General features: G+C 37.8%; 1 protein-coding gene across 3 annotated transcripts in view; it reads right to left on the bottom strand.

The window, feature by feature from the left end:
- Nucleotides 1–23933, bottom strand: part of ABCB4 (ATP binding cassette subfamily B member 4) — a 76198-nt gene that overhangs the window by 27616 nt on the left and 24649 nt on the right. For all 3 annotated transcript variants that reach the window (XM_025379377.1, XM_025379378.1, XM_025379379.1), the window contains exons 11-18: nucleotides 22991–23101; nucleotides 22641–22766; nucleotides 19514–19717; nucleotides 18989–19159; nucleotides 10228–10389; nucleotides 5252–5422; nucleotides 2390–2536; nucleotides 565–669 (exon numbers count right to left, since the gene is read on the bottom strand). In XM_025379377.1, the coding sequence (XP_025235162.1) occupies nucleotides 565–669; nucleotides 2390–2536; nucleotides 5252–5422; nucleotides 10228–10389; nucleotides 18989–19159; nucleotides 19514–19717; nucleotides 22641–22766; nucleotides 22991–23101 (1197 nt within the window). The remainder of the gene's footprint in view (nucleotides 1–564; nucleotides 670–2389; nucleotides 2537–5251; nucleotides 5423–10227; nucleotides 10390–18988; nucleotides 19160–19513; nucleotides 19718–22640; nucleotides 22767–22990; nucleotides 23102–23933) is intronic.

Genomic DNA, 23933 nt, shown 5'->3' with positions numbered 1-23933 from the left:
ACTATTTTGCTGACTGGATTGTATTATATTTGAAAGGCCTATGTGGTGCCCACTGGGTTAAAGAGACAAAAGAAATTAGAGAGAAGTCTAACTAGGTAGAAAAGTATAATTAGAGAGTTTGACTAGTTTATTTTGGCCAGGTCTACAATATTAGAATGCAAAATATTGTGTTCTTTCAAATAGTTCATCAGTTAAGTAGGAAAAGATCAGAGAAGTTACTTGTTATTCTATAAAGAGTAACAACAGGAAAGAGAATGCTATTGGACTGTACTTTCCCAGTTCGCAACCTGTTGAATTTAAGTTACTCTTATGCTCTACAGTAAACTGAGGTCTCTTTTTCCTTGGTAATGAATGTTTGCTGAGGGCAAACTCGTAATGTAATATAATTAGGACACAGGGAAGTCACAGTTCCCCCTGATAAGGAGTCTACCCTCCAGCAGAGCCTTATGCCACTTGTGTTTGCAATTTATTTCACTGTAAGAATTTGGATGCTCCATTAGGTTTAATTTAACTTCTCTAATTAAATTATAAACTTGATGAGAAAGGCAAATCATGGGTACCTACCTGAAGGAAGAAAGTAAAAAAAGAAATAATTCCCAGACATAAGAAAAGCAAAGAGAACATGTTGCACTTCTGCTGCTTCACTGCATCGTCGCCTGGTCCAAAAATCTACAAAAGAATATTTAAAATGCCCACTTGGATTACATGATTGATCCTTGTTCATTCCTTCCATAAATAGTGGCTTGACTGTCACATGTTTAAAACTAGGCTTCAAATATGTAGGGTTTTGGTAATTGTGGTACAATATACATAACACAAAATTTACCATTTTAACCATTTTAAATTGTATTTTAAAGTGTATAATTTTAGTGCATTTTAAAGTGTATAATTCAGTGGCATTAAGTATAGTCACATTGTTGTGCAGCCTTCACCACTATCCATCTATGGAACTTTTCACGTTCCCAAACTTCTCAAACTTGATACCATTACAATGACTCCCCATTCCCTCCTTCCTCCCAGCTCCTGGTAATCTCTATTCTACTTTCTGGCTGCATGGTTATTAACATAGGTTGACATACTGCATATGGACTGTGAGTGGCTGCACATTTTAGCATTTGTTCCTCTTCCTATATGTCCCCTTCTCCCTCTGATTCCTCCCTGCCCCAGCCCTCCACTTCTCATTCCATCAGGCTTCTACCCAGAGGGGCCTCTCCTGAGCATTCTATCTGAAACAGCTCCCCCAGCTAACCCCTCTCTATTACCCTACCCATCTTTTAAAACACTTGTTATCCCTCAACACGTTACATGTTTGTGGGATTATTTTTTTGTTTGTCTGTTGCATATCTTCCCCAACAGAAACCATGCTGTTTGAGGACATGACTTGGTTTATTTCTGTACCACTGTTATCTCCAGTGCCTGGAGAAGCACTAGGCAGATAGATGCCCCAAAATATATAGTCTACATTGCCTTGAATTGCAAGAGAGCCAGAGCTTGCTTTGTTTTGAAACTTTAAAAGATGTGGAGGAGGATCCTTTCTAATTTATTTATTTTTTGGCTTGTGGTCTTAATTGTGGATCAATGCCCAACATCACAAAATAATAAACTCGTAACATGATGGAGAATTATTTATCCTCAACAACAAAGTCTCTCCAATAATGTTAGAGGTTGACTAAAATTGTAGAATACGAATTCTGGATTTCATGGAATTGATGGAGGGTTTATATCTGTGATAACTTCCTTTAAATATCCCCCAATTAATTGAATGATTGACTAGTATGTTTTCGTTCTTAGTCTTGGACTCCTCAAGCCTTGGAAGGATTGCTAAAATGGGGTGGCTATTGCTTTTTGAATACTTACTACAAGGCACACACTCTTAAATGCTTTCCAGACAGTTACCTATATAATCTCTTAATCCTCAGCCATGTTATGAGGTAGATTTATTGTATAGATGAAGAAACTGAGGTACTGAGAGCTATTGAGTGGTGAGGCCAGTCTATACCCAGTGCCTGGACTCTTATTAAACTCTATGACTTTAACCCCTCCCTGCTCCACTCTCTCCCCACCTCACTGTGCGACGTGTACCAGCTTCTCTACACAAACAGATTGGGGATCATTGTCTGACACTAGTTTCACCAAATGAAGAGAGCTCATTAGAATGCCTTCTTCATTGATTTTACATTTTATAATTTCATTAATATCATAACTTAGAGTGATTCAAAGGCTACTTATCTTTTCCCTCACAGCTTTTCTCAAAAGGGATTTAAGGACTTTGGCTTAGTTTAATTTAAGGCTGCTTAATCCCAGAATGGAGCCAGTTAGTGAGGTTGGGAGAAGCAGCAGCTGATGAACTGATTTAATTCAGGCTGTTATGGGATGTTTGCAAACTTACCTCTATGATCTCTGAGAATATGACTGAAAATGCCGGCTGAAGCCCCCCATTGGCAATGGCACATACTGTTCCCACGACGAAGTAGGGCCATTCTGTTTTATTCAGTTTCAGAACCTTCAGAAAAGACACTGGTGGCACATTTGCTTCCTAGAACATACAAACATCAGGGCAAACTGGTGATGACGCAACAGTTACCAGAGTCCGCAGACATAGAAAAGGCATGGCCATTGCCCTCAAGGGACCTGCAAACTAGGTGCAGAGAATGACAAGCAAACTACTAGAGAGTAGGACAGTATATTATGACATGTTAACAATGTTTACTGATTACACATCATAAGCTGAGTATAGGTTGTTCGGCCAAGAAGCAACCTTCATGGTGTGCTTAGCCCGTCCCTATTCTGGCCTCAGCAGACTGTGAGGTAGCCGGCTCTGGGCACAAACACCTTGGCATCCAGCTCTGGAGTTACACTACACTGTGTTGGTGTGACAGTCATGGCTGGGCCACATGAGCTGAGCTGCAGTTTTCTCATATATTATGACACAGTCCTGCCTCTCTAACAGGGATGATATCAGGGTTAAATGAGACAATACACCTGAGTAGATGGATAAACATCTTTGCAAATGTAGGAAACCATTACTAACTGGAGAACATGGGCTTGGCCTCCTCACCCCAAAACCCTGCCTTTTCTGTGCCATATTTTCAACTCACAAAACCAAATTAATTACATTCCTTCTCTCTTATCACACTTTTCCCTGTGCAGAGTTCTCTTATTTCATAGCTTAGCTTGTTTGTGATTTTTTTGTTTACATATCTCCATTTCTAGTATGTAACCTTTTTTTAAACGTAAATATTATATCTTTATATTCCTAGAAAGTATCCAATTCCTGGCACATATAAGATTCTCAGCAAATGTTTAATTAAATGTCCGACCAAGCATGCAGGATTTAGGTCTCATAAAGAATGTTCTGATGATAGAAGCAGTTTAACATTAAACTTGAGACATAGGTGACTATGGAATCCCAAAAGCTTGAGGTCGCTGAGAAAGGTTATATTTATATCTCTAAAAAACAGAGAATATAGAAGTAGGTTCTATTCAGCCTTCTTCTTACAAATTACTCATTTTTTCTGTATTTCAGGGTTTTTTTTTTTTCTCTCTAGTTAACATTATCTTTAAGTCCCTATCTCCAGCATAATGAATGAATCTTTTTCTTGGATTACTGCTCTTCAGCACACAAACAGGTCTACCCAGGTCCCTCTAATCAGGCTTAATCTCTCCCTCTCCTTTGGCACGTTGTTTTCTCCCTACGATGGTACTTGGGACAATGTTGTTGTTTGCAGCATTTCCTGCCTCCCCCTCTTCTCTGTGCATTTCTTCAAGAGACGTGCTCCTGTGAAATACTGGAGTTTAAAGAGATAGTAAAATAACTCTCAAAATAAATGAGGAAATGAAAAGTGGATAATTCCATAGCCAAAAGAGGAGAAATTGCTTATCTTACTTATAATAATGAAGCTCCAAAATGGTACAATTGTTATTCTTCTTTCTATAAATATACCAAGATTAAGACCTCTAAAAGAGGCCTTGTAATTTCTGCAGTAATAGCCTACACAGATAAAAACAGATGCACTGCATTCTTGGTAGTATTAGTTTTCTCAGGCCAACACAGGAGTAAAAATAAACTCAGCATTCGTCAACAAATAACATCAAAATATCTCAAAACTATATCTTGAAATAAGGAAATCTTTTTTTGGAATGGATTCCCTCTCTGTAATAAAATTATTTGTTCCAGCCTGGGCAACATGGTAAAACCTCGTCTCTACAAAAAGCACAAAAAAATTAACCAGGTGTGGTGGCACACACCTGTAGTCCCGGCTACTCAGGAGGCTGAAGTGGGACAATCAGTTGACCCCAGGAAGTGGAGGTTGCAGTGAGCTGCGATTGTACCACTGTGCTTCAGCCTGGGCAACACAGCAAGACCCTGTCTCAAAAAATAACATTAAAAATAAATAAATAAATAAATAAATAAAATTGTTAACTGGAATTAATAATCTTCTAAATCCAACGTTGCTATTTCTCACCATTCTCCTCTTTTTCTAAGTAAGATAATTCCAATCTAATTTAGAGTGTCAATGCATACCGCAAAAAACCTAAAAAAATTGAATTTTCCATACTCATGCTAAGTATGGCCATGTGATTGAATTATGACCAATGACTTATAAGTAATAGTATTATATGGGAATTCTGGAAAACCTCTTTGTTTCTTCCTGTTGCTTGGACCACAGATGTGATAGGTGGGGCTTCAGGAGCCACATTAGATCATAAGTGACTCTGAGGATGGAAACCTGATGCCAGGGTAGTGCAGATAAAGATGAAGGGAGCTTGTGTCTATGGGGACTGTGGAGCTACCGTTCTAGCCCTGAGTTTTTCACCTCTAAGATTTTGGTATGTGAAACAGAAATAAAAGCTCTTATTTGCTTAAACGGATGCTATTCTGGGTTTCCTAATAAAGATAATCAAATGTAATCCTACCCAATAGAGTATGCAAATATAAGGGCCTCTCGTTTTGGACCAGTCTTATTATCTCTGGACCTCAAAGATGAATGTCAAATTCAATTTTAATATTAAGCCTCTCAGCACAAAGACTACATTTCTGGATTTTTTTTTCCTTGAAAATCCATTTATAATTGGAACTGATTTCAATTAATTGTCAAATACATTTAAAATTTGAATTTTTTTTTCTTTACAGAGTATGGCTCATAGTTGCAGTCATCTGTGCCTGAAAAATATTTGCAAGGCTAAGAATTTCAACAATTGTAGCAAAACTACAAAATAAAAGACTTAATTTAAGTGAAAAACAACTTACAAGTCCATCGATTTCCACATCAAGGCTATTCTGACACATTTGTGAATTTTTAAGGTTTTTCTGAGTAGAATGCCTAAATAGGCGAGATTTCCAGCCATTTGGGGCCATTCCAGTGGCAGCCTTTTCATCATTTAGTTCAAATTCTTCTGACTGGGTCTGGCTTCCTGATGTCTGAAAGAATATCAAGACATTAAAGTGTATGTGTGTGTGTGTGTGTGTGTGTGTCCAAATGGACGTAACCTCCAAGTTTAGAATCATAAAGCAATTTGGAATATTACATGTATCAAGCTTTTCAGATTTCCTAACTGCTTCTCAATCAAGGATAACTAAAAACCTATAAAGAACTATAGAAAAGTTAAATTCAATTTGAACAATAAGAAAATTGGAGTATAAGAATATTTTCTAAAAATTTAAAGACACATTTTTCATAATCCAGAAAGTATACAGGAATTTACTCAATATGCAGTAATCCAGGGAACAAGTCATGGCCACCAAGAAAGGGAAGAAGAGTACATGGAAACACTATCAAGGGTTTGTTTTTAAAGCTACAAACAAGGAAAGCTGAATCAAAGAGCCTGATCACTACCCACCGGAGGTAAAACTGTCTTCCTTGACTGGCTGAGTATGGTCATCTTCCTTCCTCACAGTCCTGCTCTGACGCACACCTTGACCCACGTGACCCAACATGCAGGCTCAGCCTCATTGCTGACTGTGAGATCAACTCTCTTTTTAATGGGAATGGGGATGGGGAGTGGTCATCTAAGGACTTTTAGTTCACTGCCTAGTAAGGGTGAGGGAACATCAAGCCCTGCTGGAGTTGGACTTTGGTCTGCTTCCCTATTTGCTTCATCTATGTCCAACTACACATCTTAATGGTTGGTTCAGGGTCTTAGTCCTTGTAGTAGTGTCTTGTTCTTGCTCCTCCCTTCAAGTCTTGCCCTGAACCCAATCCTATGGCTAGTGCCTTACTGTACCTACAATAGCCAATTATGATCTCTTAGCCAATTATGATCTCTTCCAGTTGCTCATTCAACATCTGACAGAACACTGCCCATGTGCTTATATATTGCCTTGAACCGCATTGCAATGATATGTTCTGCTTGGTGGACTTCCTTATTTGCTCATTACTGAATCAATTTTATACCATCTCTCAACAAAAACCAACCTAGGCTACAAACTTTGTAACTTATCCCTTGCATTCTCACTGCCATCTGTTCCCACACTGCTACCAGCTTTATTTTCCTAAAGGGCAGCTCAAAATCATCCCCAGCTTCCCAGTACCTGCCCAAGCCTGGATCCCCAAAAATCTAGCTCATGGCAAGTCAAACCGGACCACCTCTCATGAATACTTCCCCGGAACTTCTCCCCTTTTTGTAATCTCATCGATGCTATCAAGAGGTCCATCTCAACGGACAGTTCTTCCAATAAGCCTATTCAGATTTTAGCTTCCTTCTATGACCAAATGAACATTACCTGTCTCTTTCATAATATTTTTTTCTGTGCCTTACCTAAAACACTCACTTGGTGTTGGGTGCTTCAGCTGAAAGTCATCAAGCTCCAAGCCAAGATAGCCACTTTTCCACCAGGTGTTAAAAAGTATCTATTTAAAACCAGTAGCCCTCATTTCTTCCACCCAGATATACTTCAGATGTCTCAAAGATTTAATTGTAAAAAGCAGAACAATAAATTCTGAAAGGAAATGGGGTGAATATCCTTTCAAAGAACAACCTCAAATCCTGAAGACATGGAGGAAAAAACTGACAACCTAATTACAGACAATTTTAAAGCTTCTTTATAGTAGCCAAATACAACAAAGTGAAATTGAAAGGAACAAAGCAGGAAAAAAAAAATCTCTCCAATACATGTAAGAGAAGAGTGTATTTCCTTTTTATGTAAAGAGTTCTTACAAATCAGTAAGAATATTAGGAACAACACAACAGAAAAATGTCCTAATACAGGAACAAATACTTTCACAAAGGAAGAAAAATATAAATGGCCAATAAAAATGTGAAAATAAGTTCAATCTTATAAATAGTTAAATTTGAAGATACTGTTTAACTCTTTAAACTGGCAAAGATGAAAAATAAATATGAAATGGCTATCAGCGGCTATTTGTAGGGATTTGGCTTATGATGACTTTCAAGTTTCTAAAATGTACATGTTTGGATTTTTAAAAAATGCTTGATTTTTTAAAAGAATGCATTACTTTATAATCAGAAAAAAATTAAGATACACTTAAGAGAAACAACTAAGAGCCAACAGTCTACCTAATGGAAAAGCAGTGACACTTCTTAGAAACAACACCAAAACAAGGTTGAATGAAAACCAGGTTGGTCTTTGAGACTTGAGAAAAGAGTACTGCATTAGTTTGAGCATCTGCTGACTCTCAGGCTCACAATGGGTCTTTCCCTCATCTCTCCAGCCTTACCAAGTAAGTGGGAGGGCAAAACTCAAATCAGAAATGTGAAATTTGGGAGTACCCAGGTGGAATCATTCAAAGGGGCTGAGAATCACAGAATGCCAGAGCTGGTAGAAATATCAGAGGTCATCTTACTTCAAGCTCATGCTCATTTAGCAAGTGAGGATACCAAAACCCAATTTGGTTAAATGACTTGCTCAAAGCTGTTGCCTAGTTGGTGACAGATTTCTTTTATGCCAGACCATTCATTGTTCAGTCTTCAAATGTACAACTTTTCCTAAGAAAGTAAGCTTGGGAATATGATATACAAAGGTGAGAGCTGTCTGTATCTCTTTAGCAGTCTCCCAATCCAAGTCCTGATGGAAGCAGAGATCATTCTTACAGAGCTTATGGCAATAGGACAGCCAAGTGGTTATCTCACTTGAGGATTCAACATGTCATTATGGGCAAAATCACAGACCCTTGGTAACCATTCATGAAATGAAAACTAAAATGGATTTAAAGTAACATTTTATGCATTCCTAACTAGTGAAATGACAAAGATCCTTTATGGTGGCTAGACCATATGGTAGCATTCGGCAAAGACACCGTGATTGATTCCCTCCTACTGGAGAACACTCTCTGGCAAATGCAAGCCTGAGTTATAAAACTTTTCGTCATTTCATTTGGTATTTTCATTTGGGGGAATTTGCAAGTTTTAGTAACCACCATTTATCACCATCTAATTTTTTTTAAAAAAAGAAAAACAGCTTTTTTGAAATATAATTAGCATATCACAAAATCTACCCTTTTAAGCATTTCAGTGGGGTTTTTTTTTTTTTTTGGTACACAAATATTCAGATGTTTATTTTTATAAACTTATAGCAACCTCTCATGGTAGGTTTGGTATTCCAAATGTAGAAACAAAGGCTCAGAAGAGTTAAGTTACTTGTCAGAAAACAAGGCAAAATTTTGACAACCTTTTTTGATCTACTTGTGCTCACAATGGCAATATTTAGAATAGAGAAATACTGGAAACAGACCAAATATCTAACTTTAGAAAAATGACTAATTTCACACATTAATAAAATGAACTTCTGAGCACCCATTAAAATAATAGTATGTGGATGACATATATCTGAAATGTTAAGACAAAAGAACAAAACTATGTGTGTACATACTAATTACAGTTGTATCAAAGCAAATGTATATACTTTCACAAACAGAATCTGTTCATAGAATAAAATATTTTTAGGTTATTTATTCTGCAATGTTGCTCAAGTGACTGAGTATAATAACATGTCTTAATAAGAAGAAAAACCAGTAGTTATCAATATAACCTGTTTTAGGAACTAGAGTGAATGAATGCTCCTTCCTTCCTTCCTTCCTTCCTTCCTTCCTTCCTTCCTTCCTTCCTTCCTTCCTTCCTCCCTCCCTCCCTCCCTCTCTCTCTCTCTCCTTTCTTTTCTTTTCTTTTCCTTCCTTCCTTCCTCTCTTTCCTTCCTTCCTTCCTTCCTTCCTTCCTTCCTTCCTTCCTTCCTTCCTTCCTTCCTTCCTACCTTCCTTCCTTCCTTCCTCCCTTCCTCCCTCCCTCCCTCCCTCCCTCCTTGCTTGCTCTCTCTCTTCCTTCCTTCCTTCCTTCCTTCCTTCCTTCCTTCCTTCCTTCCTTCCTTCCTTCCTTCCTTCCCTCTCTCTCTCTTTCTCTCTCTCTCTTCCCTGAGATGGTCTCACTCTGTCACCCAGGCTGGAGTACAGTGGTGTGGTCTCAGCTCATTGCAATCTCCACCTCCTGAATTCAAGTGATTCTCCTGCCTCAGCCTCCCAAGTACCTGGGACTACAGGCGTACGCCACCATGCCCAGCTAATTTTTGTATTTTTAGTAGAGACAGGGTTTCACAATGTTGGCCAAGTTTGTCTCGAACTCCTGACCTCAGGTGATCTGCCCACCTCGGCCTCCCAAAGTGCTGAGATTACAGGCATGAGCCACTGCACCCAGCCTGCTCTTTCCTTTTAAAAGACAAACTATTCACTTCCTAGAGCCATGAATCTTGATGATGGTCTTATTAGGATCATCTGGGAAACAATTTTAGATCACACGAGACCTCCCTCAACCACTAGAGATCCTGGCTCGTTAAAAGGAACCCTACAGCAGTGCTCTGGAAAAGGCTGTCACTTGTCAATGACTTCCCTAAAATGTCTCTGGTAAAGTCTCTAGCATTCCATATAATTCAGAGCCAGGACTCCTCAGACAAGTGTGAAACACTTCTCTCATCCTCTGACTCCCAAAACTCTGATCATTCCATTTTGGTAGAAAGGACCTTTTAGTTTGACCATATTCCCCAGGTAATTAGGAATCTCTGTCCTAAGGAATATATCCATGATGTTTTTGGCCCTTTCCCCTATTTTCTCACCTGCCACCTCTTTACAGATTCTGATTTAAAGTCTCAGATACACACTTTTAGGCATCTCATTGAAGTTTCTTCTTGCTCAGTATAGCAATCATTGGATCATATTTTATTATTTAAAGAACACTATATTGAGGGGCAAATAGCAGAAAAAATTCCTGAAAAGCAAGTACCTGCATGTTGACAAGTTTGAAGTACACCCCTTCCTTCTTCATCAGTTCGCTGTGGCTTCCTTGCTCCACAATTACTCCATCCTCAAACCCAGCAATGACATCTGCATTTCGGACCGTAGACAGTCTGTGTGCTATCACAATGGTGGTCCGGCCTTCTCTGGCCTAAAAGAACAAAAATGTGATGCATCAGGGTTACAGTATTGGCACACTGTCAATTAACATGCACAGTTAAGCACTTGGACGAATGCTGTTTGTAGATGATTAGAGAGTAGTTTATACTCCAGATCTTTGTGTGATTATGGCAAAGGCATCACTCTTGATGAAAAATTAAAGTCAGACTTGAGTTTGGGACCAGACAAGTGGCTAACCCCTTCAGTAGCAGGATGGATGATTTCTCCAGAAACCCATGGTAGTGTCAGTGTTTACTTAAGAAAAACAGGGGTTTGATCCTTCTTCAGTGTTTTCACACTTGTCTGAGAATCCCTAGCTCTAAGTTATATGGAATGTTAGAGACATTACCAGAAATATTTTAGGGAAGTTGTTGCCAAGTGACAGCCTTTTCCAGAGCACTGCTGTAGGGTCCCTTTTTAGGAACCTGATCGTAACTGATTCTGATGAACTGAAAGCAGGCAGTTTAGGTGAAAATGTACCTTGGGATCAGGACTGTTAAAATTATGGTTCAAAACCATCCAAAGCATAATCTCTGGAGTAAGGCAAGTAACTTTGCTCTTTAACAAGTGCGCTAGGTGATTTTTATGCATGCTAAAATCTACAAATCACCTGTCTAACTAGTTTAGTGGCCTCATATGTTTGCTTGGTGGATTTATAAATGGGCATTTAAATCCTAGGTAATGCCAATAAAAGTATTGATATTATGTCATTAGTAATAGCTACTCTTTCTGACACTCATTAGCCCTTTTACCCAATAGCTTAAGATCAGTCCTACTCTGAGACAATCAAACCACATCATTAGGATGGTTATTAGAGAATAGCCTAATTCACCTAAGTGGTTAACATATAAATTAAAAATGAGAGGCTAGATTCATAATAGGCAAAAAGTGGAAACAATCCAAATATTCATCAATTGGCAAACATAAAAAATGTGGTATATCCATACAATGGAATATTGTTAGGCCATAAAATAGAATGCATTTTGATTCACGTCACAACATAGATGAACTTTGAAAACATTGTGCTAAGTGAAAGAAGCCAGTCACAAAAGATGACACATGGTATGATTTTATTTATGTGAGATATCTAAGACTAGGCAAATTCATAGAGACAGAAGGTAGATTCATGGTTGCCAAGGGCTAGAGTGAGGGTGGAATGCAGGGTGACTGGTTTCTTAATGAAGTGGTGAAAATGTTCTGAAATTCGATAGTGGTGATGGTTGCACAACCTTGTGAATATTCTAAAAACCCTGAAATTGTATATTCTTAAGGGATGAGTTTTATGGCATGTGATTTGTATATCAATTTTTTAAAGATAGCCATGAAAATTCTGAAAAAGAAGTCAATGAGAGGAATAATGAGAAGGAAATATCTCGAACAGATATTAGTACATAAAAAGCTACAGCAATTAAAATAGTAAAATCTAGGGAAAACCAGCATGTGAATGGGTAATTTGATCAACAGAACCAAATGGAGAGTCCAGAAATAGACATAAACCATTTAAGAATTTAATTATAATAAATATGGTACTACCTATTGGTGGAGAAAAGGTGAATTATACAATAAATGGTATTGGGACAATTGTGTAGCCACTTAACAAAGTAATGTGCTATTTCTATTTTAGTCCTTACATTAAAATAAATCCAGATGAATCAATTGTTTTTAAGTAAATATAAAAGAGAAAAATCACTGAAAAGAGAGAGAGGCTAGAACACAGCTCTCTTGGACAACATTTAAGACTATTCTTTCATTTTTAGTATATAAGCCCCAAAGAAGCACTCACAAATATTTACTTATATGGAAGCTGGGTTTAGTCCATATATAATAAAGCACATAAGAAATAATTTGATTACTGTAATTATATTCACAATGCTAATAGTGATGAATAAATTGCTAACAATGACTATATTGTCATGATGATGATAACAGGTTGATGATGTGTCAACATATATACACAAAGGAATTGGAATCAGATGCATGAGTGAATGATTGCTATGTGAAAGAAATAAAGTATGTGTTCATCAATTTAAAAGTAAGCAACTGTCACCTTTGACCAAGAGAAGTTGGCCAAAGTAGAGCTTTGACACACACACAAGAGTTTTTTTTTCCAGAGCTCCCAGACATCCTGATGATGACAGGACATTGGCAAATAAATATCCTAGATTTAGGTACACCAACTATTATGAAATTTAGACCTTGGACTAATTTGGGATGTGCAGGGATGAAAGGCGGGCCTAAACAAAGGGAGGACTAATCTACTAGCCTTTCTGGAACTTTGGTAAAACAGCATCAAAATGAAACCTTTTGGAATCTTTTTATAAAAATCACCACAGCATCACCAATTTGGTTCTTTTTTTATTTTTATTTTTTTTGAGATGGAGTCTTGCTCTGTTGCCAGGCTGGAATGCAGTGGTGTGATCTTGGTTCACTGCAACCTCCACCTCCTGGGTTCAAGCGATTATCCTGCCTCAGCCTCCCAAGCAACTGGGACTACAGGTGTCCGCCACCATGCTCAGCTAATTTTTTTTTTTTTTGTATTTTAGTAGAGACGGGGTTTCACCTTGTTGGCCAGGATGGTCTCAATCTCCTGACCTCGTGATCTGCCTGCCTCAGCCTCCCAAAGTGGTGGGATTACAGGGGTGAGCCACTGCGCCCAGCCACCATTTTGTTTCTTTTCCTGTTCTTGTATGATAACGCCATGATCAGGAGTGTGCGTGTAGGTATGAAACTGTATTGACTTTCTTTAAAAGAGTCAAAATACCAAATCTGCTGTTATATCTTTCTTCAAGATCTTATATTTAATAGCATTTTAATTATTTTTGACAAATAGTTGCTATCTGTAGAGTCAAAAGCTAATATGGTCATCACTATTAAAATTTATTTTAGGGCCGGGCGCTGTGGCTCATGCCTGTAATCCCAGCACTTTGGGAGGCCGAGGCGGGCGGATCAGGTCAGGAGATTGAGACCATCCTGGCCAACATGGGAAAACCCCATCTCTACTAAAAATACAGAAATTAGCTGGGTGTGGTGGCATGTGCCTGTAGTCCCAGATACCCAGGAGGCTGAGGCAGGAGAATTGCCTGAACCTGGGAAGCGGAGGTTGCAGTGAGCCAAGATCACACCACTGCACTCCAGCCTGGAGACAGAGCGAGACTCTGTCTCAAAAAAGAAATATTATTTTAATGTAGACATATTTTCTCAATGAGCTGGACCATCATATTCAATTTAGTAAATATTTGGCCTCTACTATCTGCAAGGCACTGGGCTGCTATAGAGATTCAAATATGAATCTTTTTATTAATTCTACCTCCTGGGGGTGGCATAAAAATAAGTAGCTAACTACAGTAAGCTGGTGCCACACAAGGAAGAACTGATCAATGTATAAAGGATCCACAAAAGAAAAATATTATTCTTCCAGGATGGGTAATTAGGTAGAAATAACAGTAGATATAATAGTAATATATCCTTATGGTCCTCAGAAGCAAGACTACAATTTATGAAATTCAACTTTTCATCATTAAAAAGAAAGTTGGCTTGTAAGTTAAAGTGACTGGCTAACTGACTGATTGGTATCATCTTTGGGGATATAGTCATAAAGGGTTTATCTTTGAAGGTATGGTTTATTGTCTGTAAAAATATTAGCATAGTTACCTTGCAGTGTGGAGCCAATTAGTATAGATTATAAACTATGTTCATAGCAACTATGGCAGATTAATATGGCCACAAACACTTTGTGGCTTCTGCTGTACAGAGGTGGAGTCAATTTCTCTGCCTCCTCAAATCAAGGCAGGCCCTGTAACTTGTTTTGACAAAGAAAATGTAAAGAAATTGATTTCTACAATTTCTGGAGCCCAGGCCTCAAGCGATCTCACACAGCTCGTCTGTTTGCCATCTTCAGATGTTACCCTGGAACCGCAGTGAAAGGAAGTTTCTCTAGCCTCCTAGAGGATAACTGACTTCGGAGAGGAAAAGCAACCTGCCTTAGGCAACAGCTATCCCCAACTGCCAGGCACGTGAGTGAAGCCACCTTGAACATTCCAGCCCAGGTGACCCTGAGCTGACGTAAGACTAGGCAAAACCAACAGAAAAACCACTTTACCAACCCACAAATTTGTGGGCAATACAAGTTTGTATTTTAAGCCACTAAATTCTTGGCTTAAAACAACTGGTACGGAAATTAGTAATTACACTGGGATGCTGCTGTAACAAAAACCTAAATAAAGCATGTGACATTGGCTTTGGGATTGAGTGGTAGGTGGTGGTTGAAAGGAAGGTGATAATATTGTTAGTGGAGACTGAAAGAAGAGTAAAGAGGATAGAAAAGGAGTACCTTCGTTATGTAACCTTGGAAAACTTGACAAAAATATTTCCTGCAGTGACTAGGAAGAAAGACATTTTATTTAATGAATCTGTACATCTGGCTGAGGAGATTCCAGACATCTCTAGGAGAGACAAGTGGATTCCCCTAGCTGTGTACAATGAGATTTGGGAAGAGAATGATCAGCTAAAGAATGAGCTACTTGGTTACAAGGAGAATTTAAAGACAATATAGCAGACCCCAGTACTCAGTTGGAAAGTGAAGTTGTTAGTCATCCAGTGAAATTAGGGCAAAAATCAGAGTGTGTGGGTGTAAGATTTTTAGCAAAAATCTCTGGAAGATTTTAGGCAGAGCCTAGTAGACACTTTCAGCTACAAACACACACACACACACACACACACACACACACACACACACACACACACANTTTCAGCTACACACACACACACACACACACACACACACACACACACACACACACACAAAGCCTTAAAAACTCTTTAAGAGTTTTCTGATGGCAGATTCACTTGCAGCCCAAAGAAGAGAGGGGCCTGATAAAATGTGGCACATATACACCATGGAATACTATCCAGCCATAAAAAAGGATGAGTTTGTGTCCTTTGTAGGGACATGGATGCAGCTGGAAACCATCATTCTTAGCAAACTATCACAAGAACAGAAAACCAAACACCACATGTTCTCACTCATAGGTGGGAACTGAACAATGAGATCACTTGGACTCGGGAAGGGGAACATCACACACCGGGGCCTATCATGGGGAGGGGGGAGTGGGGAGGGATTGCATTGGGAGTTATACCTGATGTAAATGACGAGTTGAGGGGTGCTGACGAGTTGATGGGTGCAGCACAGCAACAGGGCACAAGTATACATATGTAACAAACCTGCACGTTATGCACATGTACCCTAGAACTTAAAGTATAATAATAATAAAAAATAAAAATAAATAAAAATAAAAATAAAAAAAGAAGAGAGGGGCCTGTCTCAAAATAAAATATATAGGCATAACTTCTGGGGCTTGAGTAAATGACAGCTAGATTCTAAGTAAACTCACAAAGTCTTTAAAAGAGTCCTTCAGCTTAGTCTAAAAGAGACTGAAAAAAGTACAAAAGGAAAAGGGCCCTAAATTTCTATGGGCAGAAACATGCTAAGAAAGCCACTCAGCTGCAGACACAGACCATTTCTTATAAAAAAGGAAAGCCCTCTCAGAGGGAAGGTAAAAGACCCTGGAACTAAAGAGAACAATAGACTAGGGAACCCACTCCTGGGGAACAGAATCGGGCCTTAATCAAGAAACATTCCATTTCCCTGGAGTAGTGGGGTAATTGGCTGCATGTCAGAATCGCTGTGGCCAAGGACTGCTATGAGCTTCCTGTTTGAATGAGTATCTGCTATGATTATCGTGTCCCTGCACCGCAACTCTATGTTGAGAGTATGTGTTGATGATAACTTGTCTTTTTCATAGGTCTCTGGGTCAAGATGAGCTGAAAATGAAGACCCTCATCTGTATTAGACCACATGCACATCTTCAGACACTGGTCTTTGAGCCAGATGCTATCACTGTATGAAAATTTTGACGGTCTGAGGAAGAGGTGATCTTCTTTTGCATATGGAAGAAATGTAAATAATTGTGACAGAGGGCATGCTTTAGAAGATTGAATATGGTCACAGATTTTTTACTGCTCACCCATTAAGAGGCACAGTCTGTTATCTCTCCTCAAATCTGGGCTAGCCTGTGACTTGCTGTGACCAACAAGATGAGCTCTGGAGTCTAGTCCTCTGGACACTTCACGCATTGGTCTTTGCTCTCTGGGTACACTGCCCTGAAACTTTCATGTAAGGAAGCCAGGTTAGCCTATTGTATGAGTGCGAGAAGTCACATGGAGAACTGAGATGGCCAGCCAACAGCCAGCATGTGAGTGAGGCCACCATGGACCATTTTAATGAAGCCAGCCCTCCAGGTAAATGCAGCCATGTGCTCAGGTGGAAAGAACAGGGGATCTACTCAGCCAATACATGGAAGTGTTTTAAGCCTGGATTCAAGATGGTTTGTTATGTAGCAATAGGTAACCAATTTAACAACCAAAATAATAATAATAATAATAATAATAATCTTGGTAATGGTAATCACCATAATAATAGCAGCAGCCAACAATATCAAGTGTTTCCTATGTGCTAGGCATGTGCTAATAACTTTACATGAAGTATCTTGGTTATTCTTTAAATAATCCTATGATACTATTTCTGTCCCCTCTTCCCCCATTACTTTAGACATGTCTCAGGCTTAGAGAGGTTAGTTAATGTGCCCAAGGACACAGCTAGAAAGGAACAGAGCCAGGACTCCAACCCCAGCCTAGCATCAAAGCCTGCGCCCTTAACCATTACCCTAAGCTGCTAATAGCTTTTCTTGGAGACTTTAAAAAGTTATGAGTGGTTCATCAGCTATTTTTAAAGTAAATATATAAAAGGTTATTAACTAAGGAGTGTGCTATGATCCTATGGAACACAAAGAAACTGCTAAAATTGAATGAAGTGAGTTGTCCAAATACATACTAAAACTTGCAAGATCAATTTTTCTGGCAGAGGTCATATTATGAAAAACAATACATACTGGTCATCTCCAATAATTCTATTATTTTAGCATAGCAAGAACTAATATTGTATATTGAATATCAGTATCCTGGAAATGATTGGAACCTAGACTCCAGGGCTCAATAGGACTCTTCCTTGTTTTTGATTTTTTTGGTAAATATATCTCTCATTCTACCCAACTCTACTCTAAAAAGTCTATGTCAATACATGAATGTCTAATTATATTTTTAAGTTAGAATTAACAGTTTAACTTATGCATGTATTACTTTATGATGTCCTGCTTTAAGTAACTTCAGAATAACCAGCCATATACCAGTCTCATATGCATTATATGTTGACTCCTTCATATCATGATTTAATATACACAAAAGCAATATAATTCAGTGCAAGAATTTGTAAGGAATAATTATTATTGTCTTATTAATCATTATTAAATTATATAAAGTAAGTCAATATATTGGTTGGGTGCAGTGGCTCATGTCTATAATCCTAGCACTTTGGGAGGTTGAGGCAGGATGATCACTTGAACTCAGGAGTTTGAGACCAGCCTGGGCAACATGGCAAAAACCCATCTCTACCAAAAATATGAAAATTAGCTAGGTGTGGTGGCGCACACCTGTAGTACCAGCTACTCAGAAGGCTGAGGTGGAAGGATGGCTTGAGCCCAGGAGGTGGAGGTTGCAGGGAGCTGTGATCATACCACTGCACTCCAGCCTGGGTGACAGAGCAAGACCCTGTCTTAAAATACAACAAAAAGAGTCAAGATATTAAGCTGATAAACCATGAAGCATTAACTAACTACAGTTTACAGCATACAAGGGAGTTCTGTTAACTTAGGATTCAGATTTAAATTTTCCTGAGGAAATAAGGTTCATGCAGCTTGTCTTTTAAATTGTAAGAGGTGGTTCTGATAGAATTCCTTAAGGAACTTACACATGTTATTACTAAACTGTCTTAAATCAAATATATTTATGATATTTATGTGTTTGAAACTAATTTCTATGGTGTCATCTGACTCTGGTATTTACATTGTGTTGTTAATACAGATGACATCAGCATTACCCCAAAAGTGTACTAAGATAAGGTCCTTTCTGTGATACTTCAACTTAGTAAAGATGCTAATGAGAGACTTAGAAATATCTGAGCTGGACAGATGAACTCAGCACCCTTAAAATGAATTGCTTATTTATATGCTTAGACAAGTACAGAGTTGAACTTTATTTCCAGAAAAGTACCTGGTCACCTACAAGAATAGATAAAGATTATGTGCCTACAAAATAGGGTGAATATTTTGAATTAGTTTGCAGCTGGACCAGTGTCTGGGTAACCAGATTTAAACATATATATATATTTATTTTAATTTGACTACTTTTGGTCAGAAGCAGTCTTGCAATAGCCCATGTGCAAGAAATAAACAAAACTAAATGGCTTGTTGCACAGACCTGGATCTGGGCTCACTGCACCATGGTCAGAACAAGTCAGTATCATTCACCTCTCTCTGAAGACAATGTAACCTGACAGAAAGGAGAAATCAATACAGCTCCACAAGGTAGCTGCATTTGCCCTTATGTTACTGTTTCTCAATCCAGGCTCCGGAAGCATTGGCAAGAATTTTTAATAGGTTTCAATGTGGTGGTCCTTCAGCTGTTTAGGGTCTACTGACCTTATCCAGAGCTGCCTGTACCTCAGCTTCGCTTTCTGTGTCCAACGCTGACGTGGCCTCGTCCAGCAGGAGGATCTTGGGGTTGCGAACCAGGGCACGTGCAATGGCGATTCTCTGTTTCTGCCCACCACTCAGCTGGGCCCCTCTCTCTCCAACCAGGGTGTCGAATTTCTACCACAGAAAACATGGATCAGCTCTTGAAGTAACTTAAATTTAAAAAGGCTAGGAATTCTATAGAACTACATAAAGACAACATGGAGCTTTGTCTTAACTATTTTAATGTATCATAAAGTATGATAAGATAAATGAATTCTGAATTATAAAAACTGACATATTCTGTATAAAATTGTATATTACTCATCTACCAGGCTATAATCCTTTAACTCCTAACTGAGTCCTTCAGGGGACTTGCCTAGCAAAGTTGGACAATCATGCATCTGACTTAGCTAAACCTTTGAAGAACAAACTCAGTCCTATGAGGTGAAATTCTAATTTCAAGGACAACTACATTATCAGAGGTTTTACCTGTGGTAATTTCATGATAAACTCATAGGCGTTGGCCTCTTTGACAGCTTTCTTTATCTCATCCATGGTTACATTTCCACGGCCGTAACGAATATTTTCAGCAATTGTGGTGGAAAACAGCACTGGCTCCTGACTCACCACCCCAATTATTTCCCTCAGATAGCTCACATTAAAGTTCCTAATATCCTGCCCATCAATGTTAATCTGAAAGAAAGAAATATTTCATATTAGGTATTTAACCATCTAATAGCTGAAGTATCAGGACCATTTATGAAAAACATCCTATCTAATATTTAACTTAGTTCAGTGTTTAGAAATAATAATTAGAAATAAACAGCAATATGCAAGAACAAAAATAAAAATCTTCTGCTCTCTCCTGATATTTATTTTCATATATACAGTTTTTTTCATGGAAGGATTATTTGTCATAAACTATTCTGGGTTTTATGTTTTTGGCGTACCATTATTTTTATGTTCCAATATTAAATTTAAATAAAAATGCATACTTACCTTCCTGGTCTACATATAATTTTGATGGCATTATGATATTTTGCTATTTATTTTTTATTTTTTGAGATGGAGTCTTGCTCTGTTGCACAGGCTGGAGTGCAGTGGCGCCATCTCTGCTCACTGCAAGCTCCGCCTCCCGGGTTCATGCCATTCTCCTGCTCAGCCTCCCGAGTAGCTGGGACTACAGGCACCAACCACCACGCCCAGCTAATTTTTTGTATTTTTAGTAGAGACGGGGTTTCACCGTGTTAGCCAGGATGATCTTGATCTCCTGACCTGGTGATCTGCCCGCCTTGGCCTCCCAAAGTGCTGGGATTACAGGCGTGAGCCATCAAAAACACAGCTGATGTTTTGCTATTTTTTACATACTATAATTTACTTTGTTTCCAATCCTTTCAATATTTGGCTTCCTTCAATATTTATTGCAAGAGTAGAAAATTACTAAGTTGAAGATTATGATTTATTTTTTCTCCCTTGACAACAATTGCCTACATGTACCATGACTGCATTTGCTGGGCATTTGTTGCTTGTTGATAAAAGGCTAAATAATTCTCTTAAAACATTTTAATAATTTACAATGTCAACAGGAATATATAAATATATCTGTTTCATTGTAATTTACTAGCACTGGGTTTTATCATTTTAATCTGTTTTCTTCCAATTAATAGGTATGAGGTGATAGCTTATATCTGTTTTCATTTGTATACATTTATAAGTAAAGTTGACCATTTCTTGAAACTTTTTACAAATCCGTTTATATTCCAGAGAGTCACATGTTCATAATGAGCAGAGTTGCCTTCATATATTCATATTAACTTCTGTAATAATAAATATAATACTTTTTCCATATATAATAAATCTTTTGCTCCAATTTATTACTTTATTTTTTTCCTTTTTTTAATTTTTATTTTAGAGACAGAGTCTCATTCTGTCACCCAGGCTTTGGAGGAGCATAGTAATGCAACCATTGGTGCAACAATAGCTCACCGCAGCCTTGAACTCCTGGACTCAAGTGATCCTCCTGCCTGAGCCTCCCAAGTAGGACTATGGGTGTGCACCACCAGGCTTGGCTATTTAAAAAAATATTTTGTAGAGACAGATTCTCATTAGTTGCCCAGGATGATCTCAAACTCCTGGCCTCCAGTGAACCTCCCATCTCAACCTCCCAAAGTGCTGAGATCACAAGCATTAGCCACCATGTCAGGCCTTTATTGCTTTCTTTTATCATAGTTTTATCGGAAAGAGGCTTCAGGAACAACTGAATTAATCAATTATACCAGTGGGCACTTTTTCCATTATTTCAGCGGTAAGAAAATTATTAAATCATGATGTTCACAGTGAATATCTCTGAGTTTCAGAATTTCTGAAGATCTTTTTTTCTGTTAACGTATGTTTTCTTTAAAAATGTGAATTGTTTCAATAATAATTTAAATCCTCAATGGTTGGTATTTTACTAGGTTCTTTTTAAAAAGTAAAATATTTACACTTGAACCAACCCAGAGTTTACTTTAGTAAATGAGAATGGGCCTATGTTCCCCCATAGTAATATCAGATTTTTCTAATAACATTAATTTTCTTTAATTAAATAAATAGTTCCACGTATTATAGAAAATTATATATTAATTCTGGAGATCTCTGTTCTTCCCAATGCCTTTTTATGATTTTTGGTTTTGGCATGTCATTATTTTTACTTTTTACCTTATAATCTTCTGTTTTCGCAATTATTGAATTATAATCCATTTTAATATCAGATAAACTCAATGCTCTAAAGTTGGGACAAATGAGGAAATTCTGAATATAGTTTGTGGACTTGAATTGCATTAATGTTAAATTTACTGATTTTTATCATTGTTTTGTGGTTATCTAAGAGAATGTCCTTTTTAGAAAATATATTCTGAAGTAAAGTATAAGGGTATACATAATACACATACACACACACACACACACACACACACACACACAGAGAGAGAAAGAGAAGATGATAAAGCAAGTGGGTCAAAATATAAACAATCTAAATCTGGGTGAAGGATCTGTGAGTTCTCTAGTTAAAATTTTCTGTAAATTCAAATTTATAACAAAACTTTTAAACGGCAAAAAACATACCCTAGGCTATTACTGTCCCTGTGTTTCCAGAAATTTCTCAAGAGACTAGTTTCTTAAGAGATCATTCCACTTTCCCCCTTTGATATTCCAAAGTTTAAGAAAACTCAACTGTCTTGGATGAATTTAATTGCTCTCCTAAAATATCTGGTGACCCTAATTGTCATCAATTGTTGCCAACAATTGCTATATGGAATATGTTTGACCAAACCCAATAACTCGTTGAAAGTAATCCTCTCAGTGGTTTGTAGACTGCTTTGCAGTAATTTAATGTGTTATGAAAGCTTAGTCAGAACAGAGGAGAGCTTTGTCCAGCTTCCACAGCTTTTATGACTTTCATTTAATACATTTGTGAAACCAGCCCAACGGTGTGAAGGCATTATCCATAGGCATTGCCATTTTGTAGGCTCTTTACCAAAACTGGATTCACATGCAAATTTGTTACTGAAAAGCCAATCTCAAAGGGCCAATTTGTATCCAGCTTCCCACTCTGGAAAGCTTGGTTCTTCCCACTTACCGTGCCCTCGTCAGGGTCGTAGAGCCTCTGTATCAGCTGGACCGTTGTGCTCTTCCCACAGCCACTGCTTCCAACCAGGGCCACCGTCTGCCCACTCTGCACCTTCAGGTTGAGGCCCTTCAAGATCTGTAAGGCAAATGAGAAAAAAGAACACACTTCACAACAAAGCCCTAAAATGGGAATAGTTCAATTCAGTTTGAAAGTTGAAAAAAAAAAAAAAAAATCAAATAAGGGAATATAACCCCCAAAGGAAAAGGCACATAAGTATCAAAATAATAGAGACTTTATTCTTTAAAATAATTCAACAATCAACCTCAGTTAGGAATTCCTATAAATATTACTTGCAGTACCTTGACGTTAGCTCGAGAAGGGTAAGAAAAGTGAACATCATTGAACTCCAAATTCCCTTTGATGCTGTCTGGTTTGTGTCCTCTCTCTGAAAAACTGTCAATTTTAGGATTCTAAATAAAACAAAATTTAATGACTATTCCATCATAGTACAAACAAGTTGCATTTTTAAGGAATATGATTCGGCAAATTCCAAAAATAGGACCTGGAATGTCACAATCCCCTATACATCAGAAAAACCCAAGATGAAGATTGTGTGTATATCTGTGTGCGCTCTTTAAAGAAATACTCCTTTTCAGAAAATAGTCTTTTCCTGAAGAGTACATAAGAGATATTCATCTCATTTCATATAATATTTCCCTTTAAGCTTTTGGCATATCCTCATAAATTTTCTAAATGGTCAGATATGCATATTTATACAAGTGCAATAACAAAAATACAATTGATATATATTATAGCCAAATATTTCAGCATTTAGTGAAAATTAGCTCATTCCTAAATAATAAATGTAATAGATTGAACTGAGAAGATTGAATGATTGATTATAGCAGTTATTTAGAAATAATGTCAACTTTTAATACCATCAGAAACTGAGAAACTTTCTCATGACTTGGATCAATGAAAAAGGAAATGTTGCTTAGATTAAATGATCAAATTTCAGTTATCTACTTGGCAATATTTGAATGCAGTGACATACTTTTTTATGTGAAAACTTTTTCTTTTTCACTGTAGTCAGTTTTAACTTATTTAATGTAGCTTATTTAAAATCATGCCAAACATGCGGTGATAATTTTTTGGAGAGGGCCAACCCACAGCAAAATATACTGTCAGTTTTGGCCCGACCAATAATTTATCTGCCCCCCATCCTATATAGAAATTGTGAGATTCTCAGTCTGACTACAACATGAAAGTGAAAATCAAGATTAAAAACTATGAAGAGAAACA

This window comes from Theropithecus gelada, chromosome 3 (genome assembly GCF_003255815.1).
Source record: "Theropithecus gelada isolate Dixy chromosome 3, Tgel_1.0, whole genome shotgun sequence".
Classification (NCBI taxonomy): domain Eukaryota; kingdom Metazoa; phylum Chordata; class Mammalia; order Primates; family Cercopithecidae; genus Theropithecus; species Theropithecus gelada.
The sequence above is the reverse complement of the archived record's forward strand: the minus strand, read 5'-3'. Positions and strand labels throughout refer to the sequence as shown.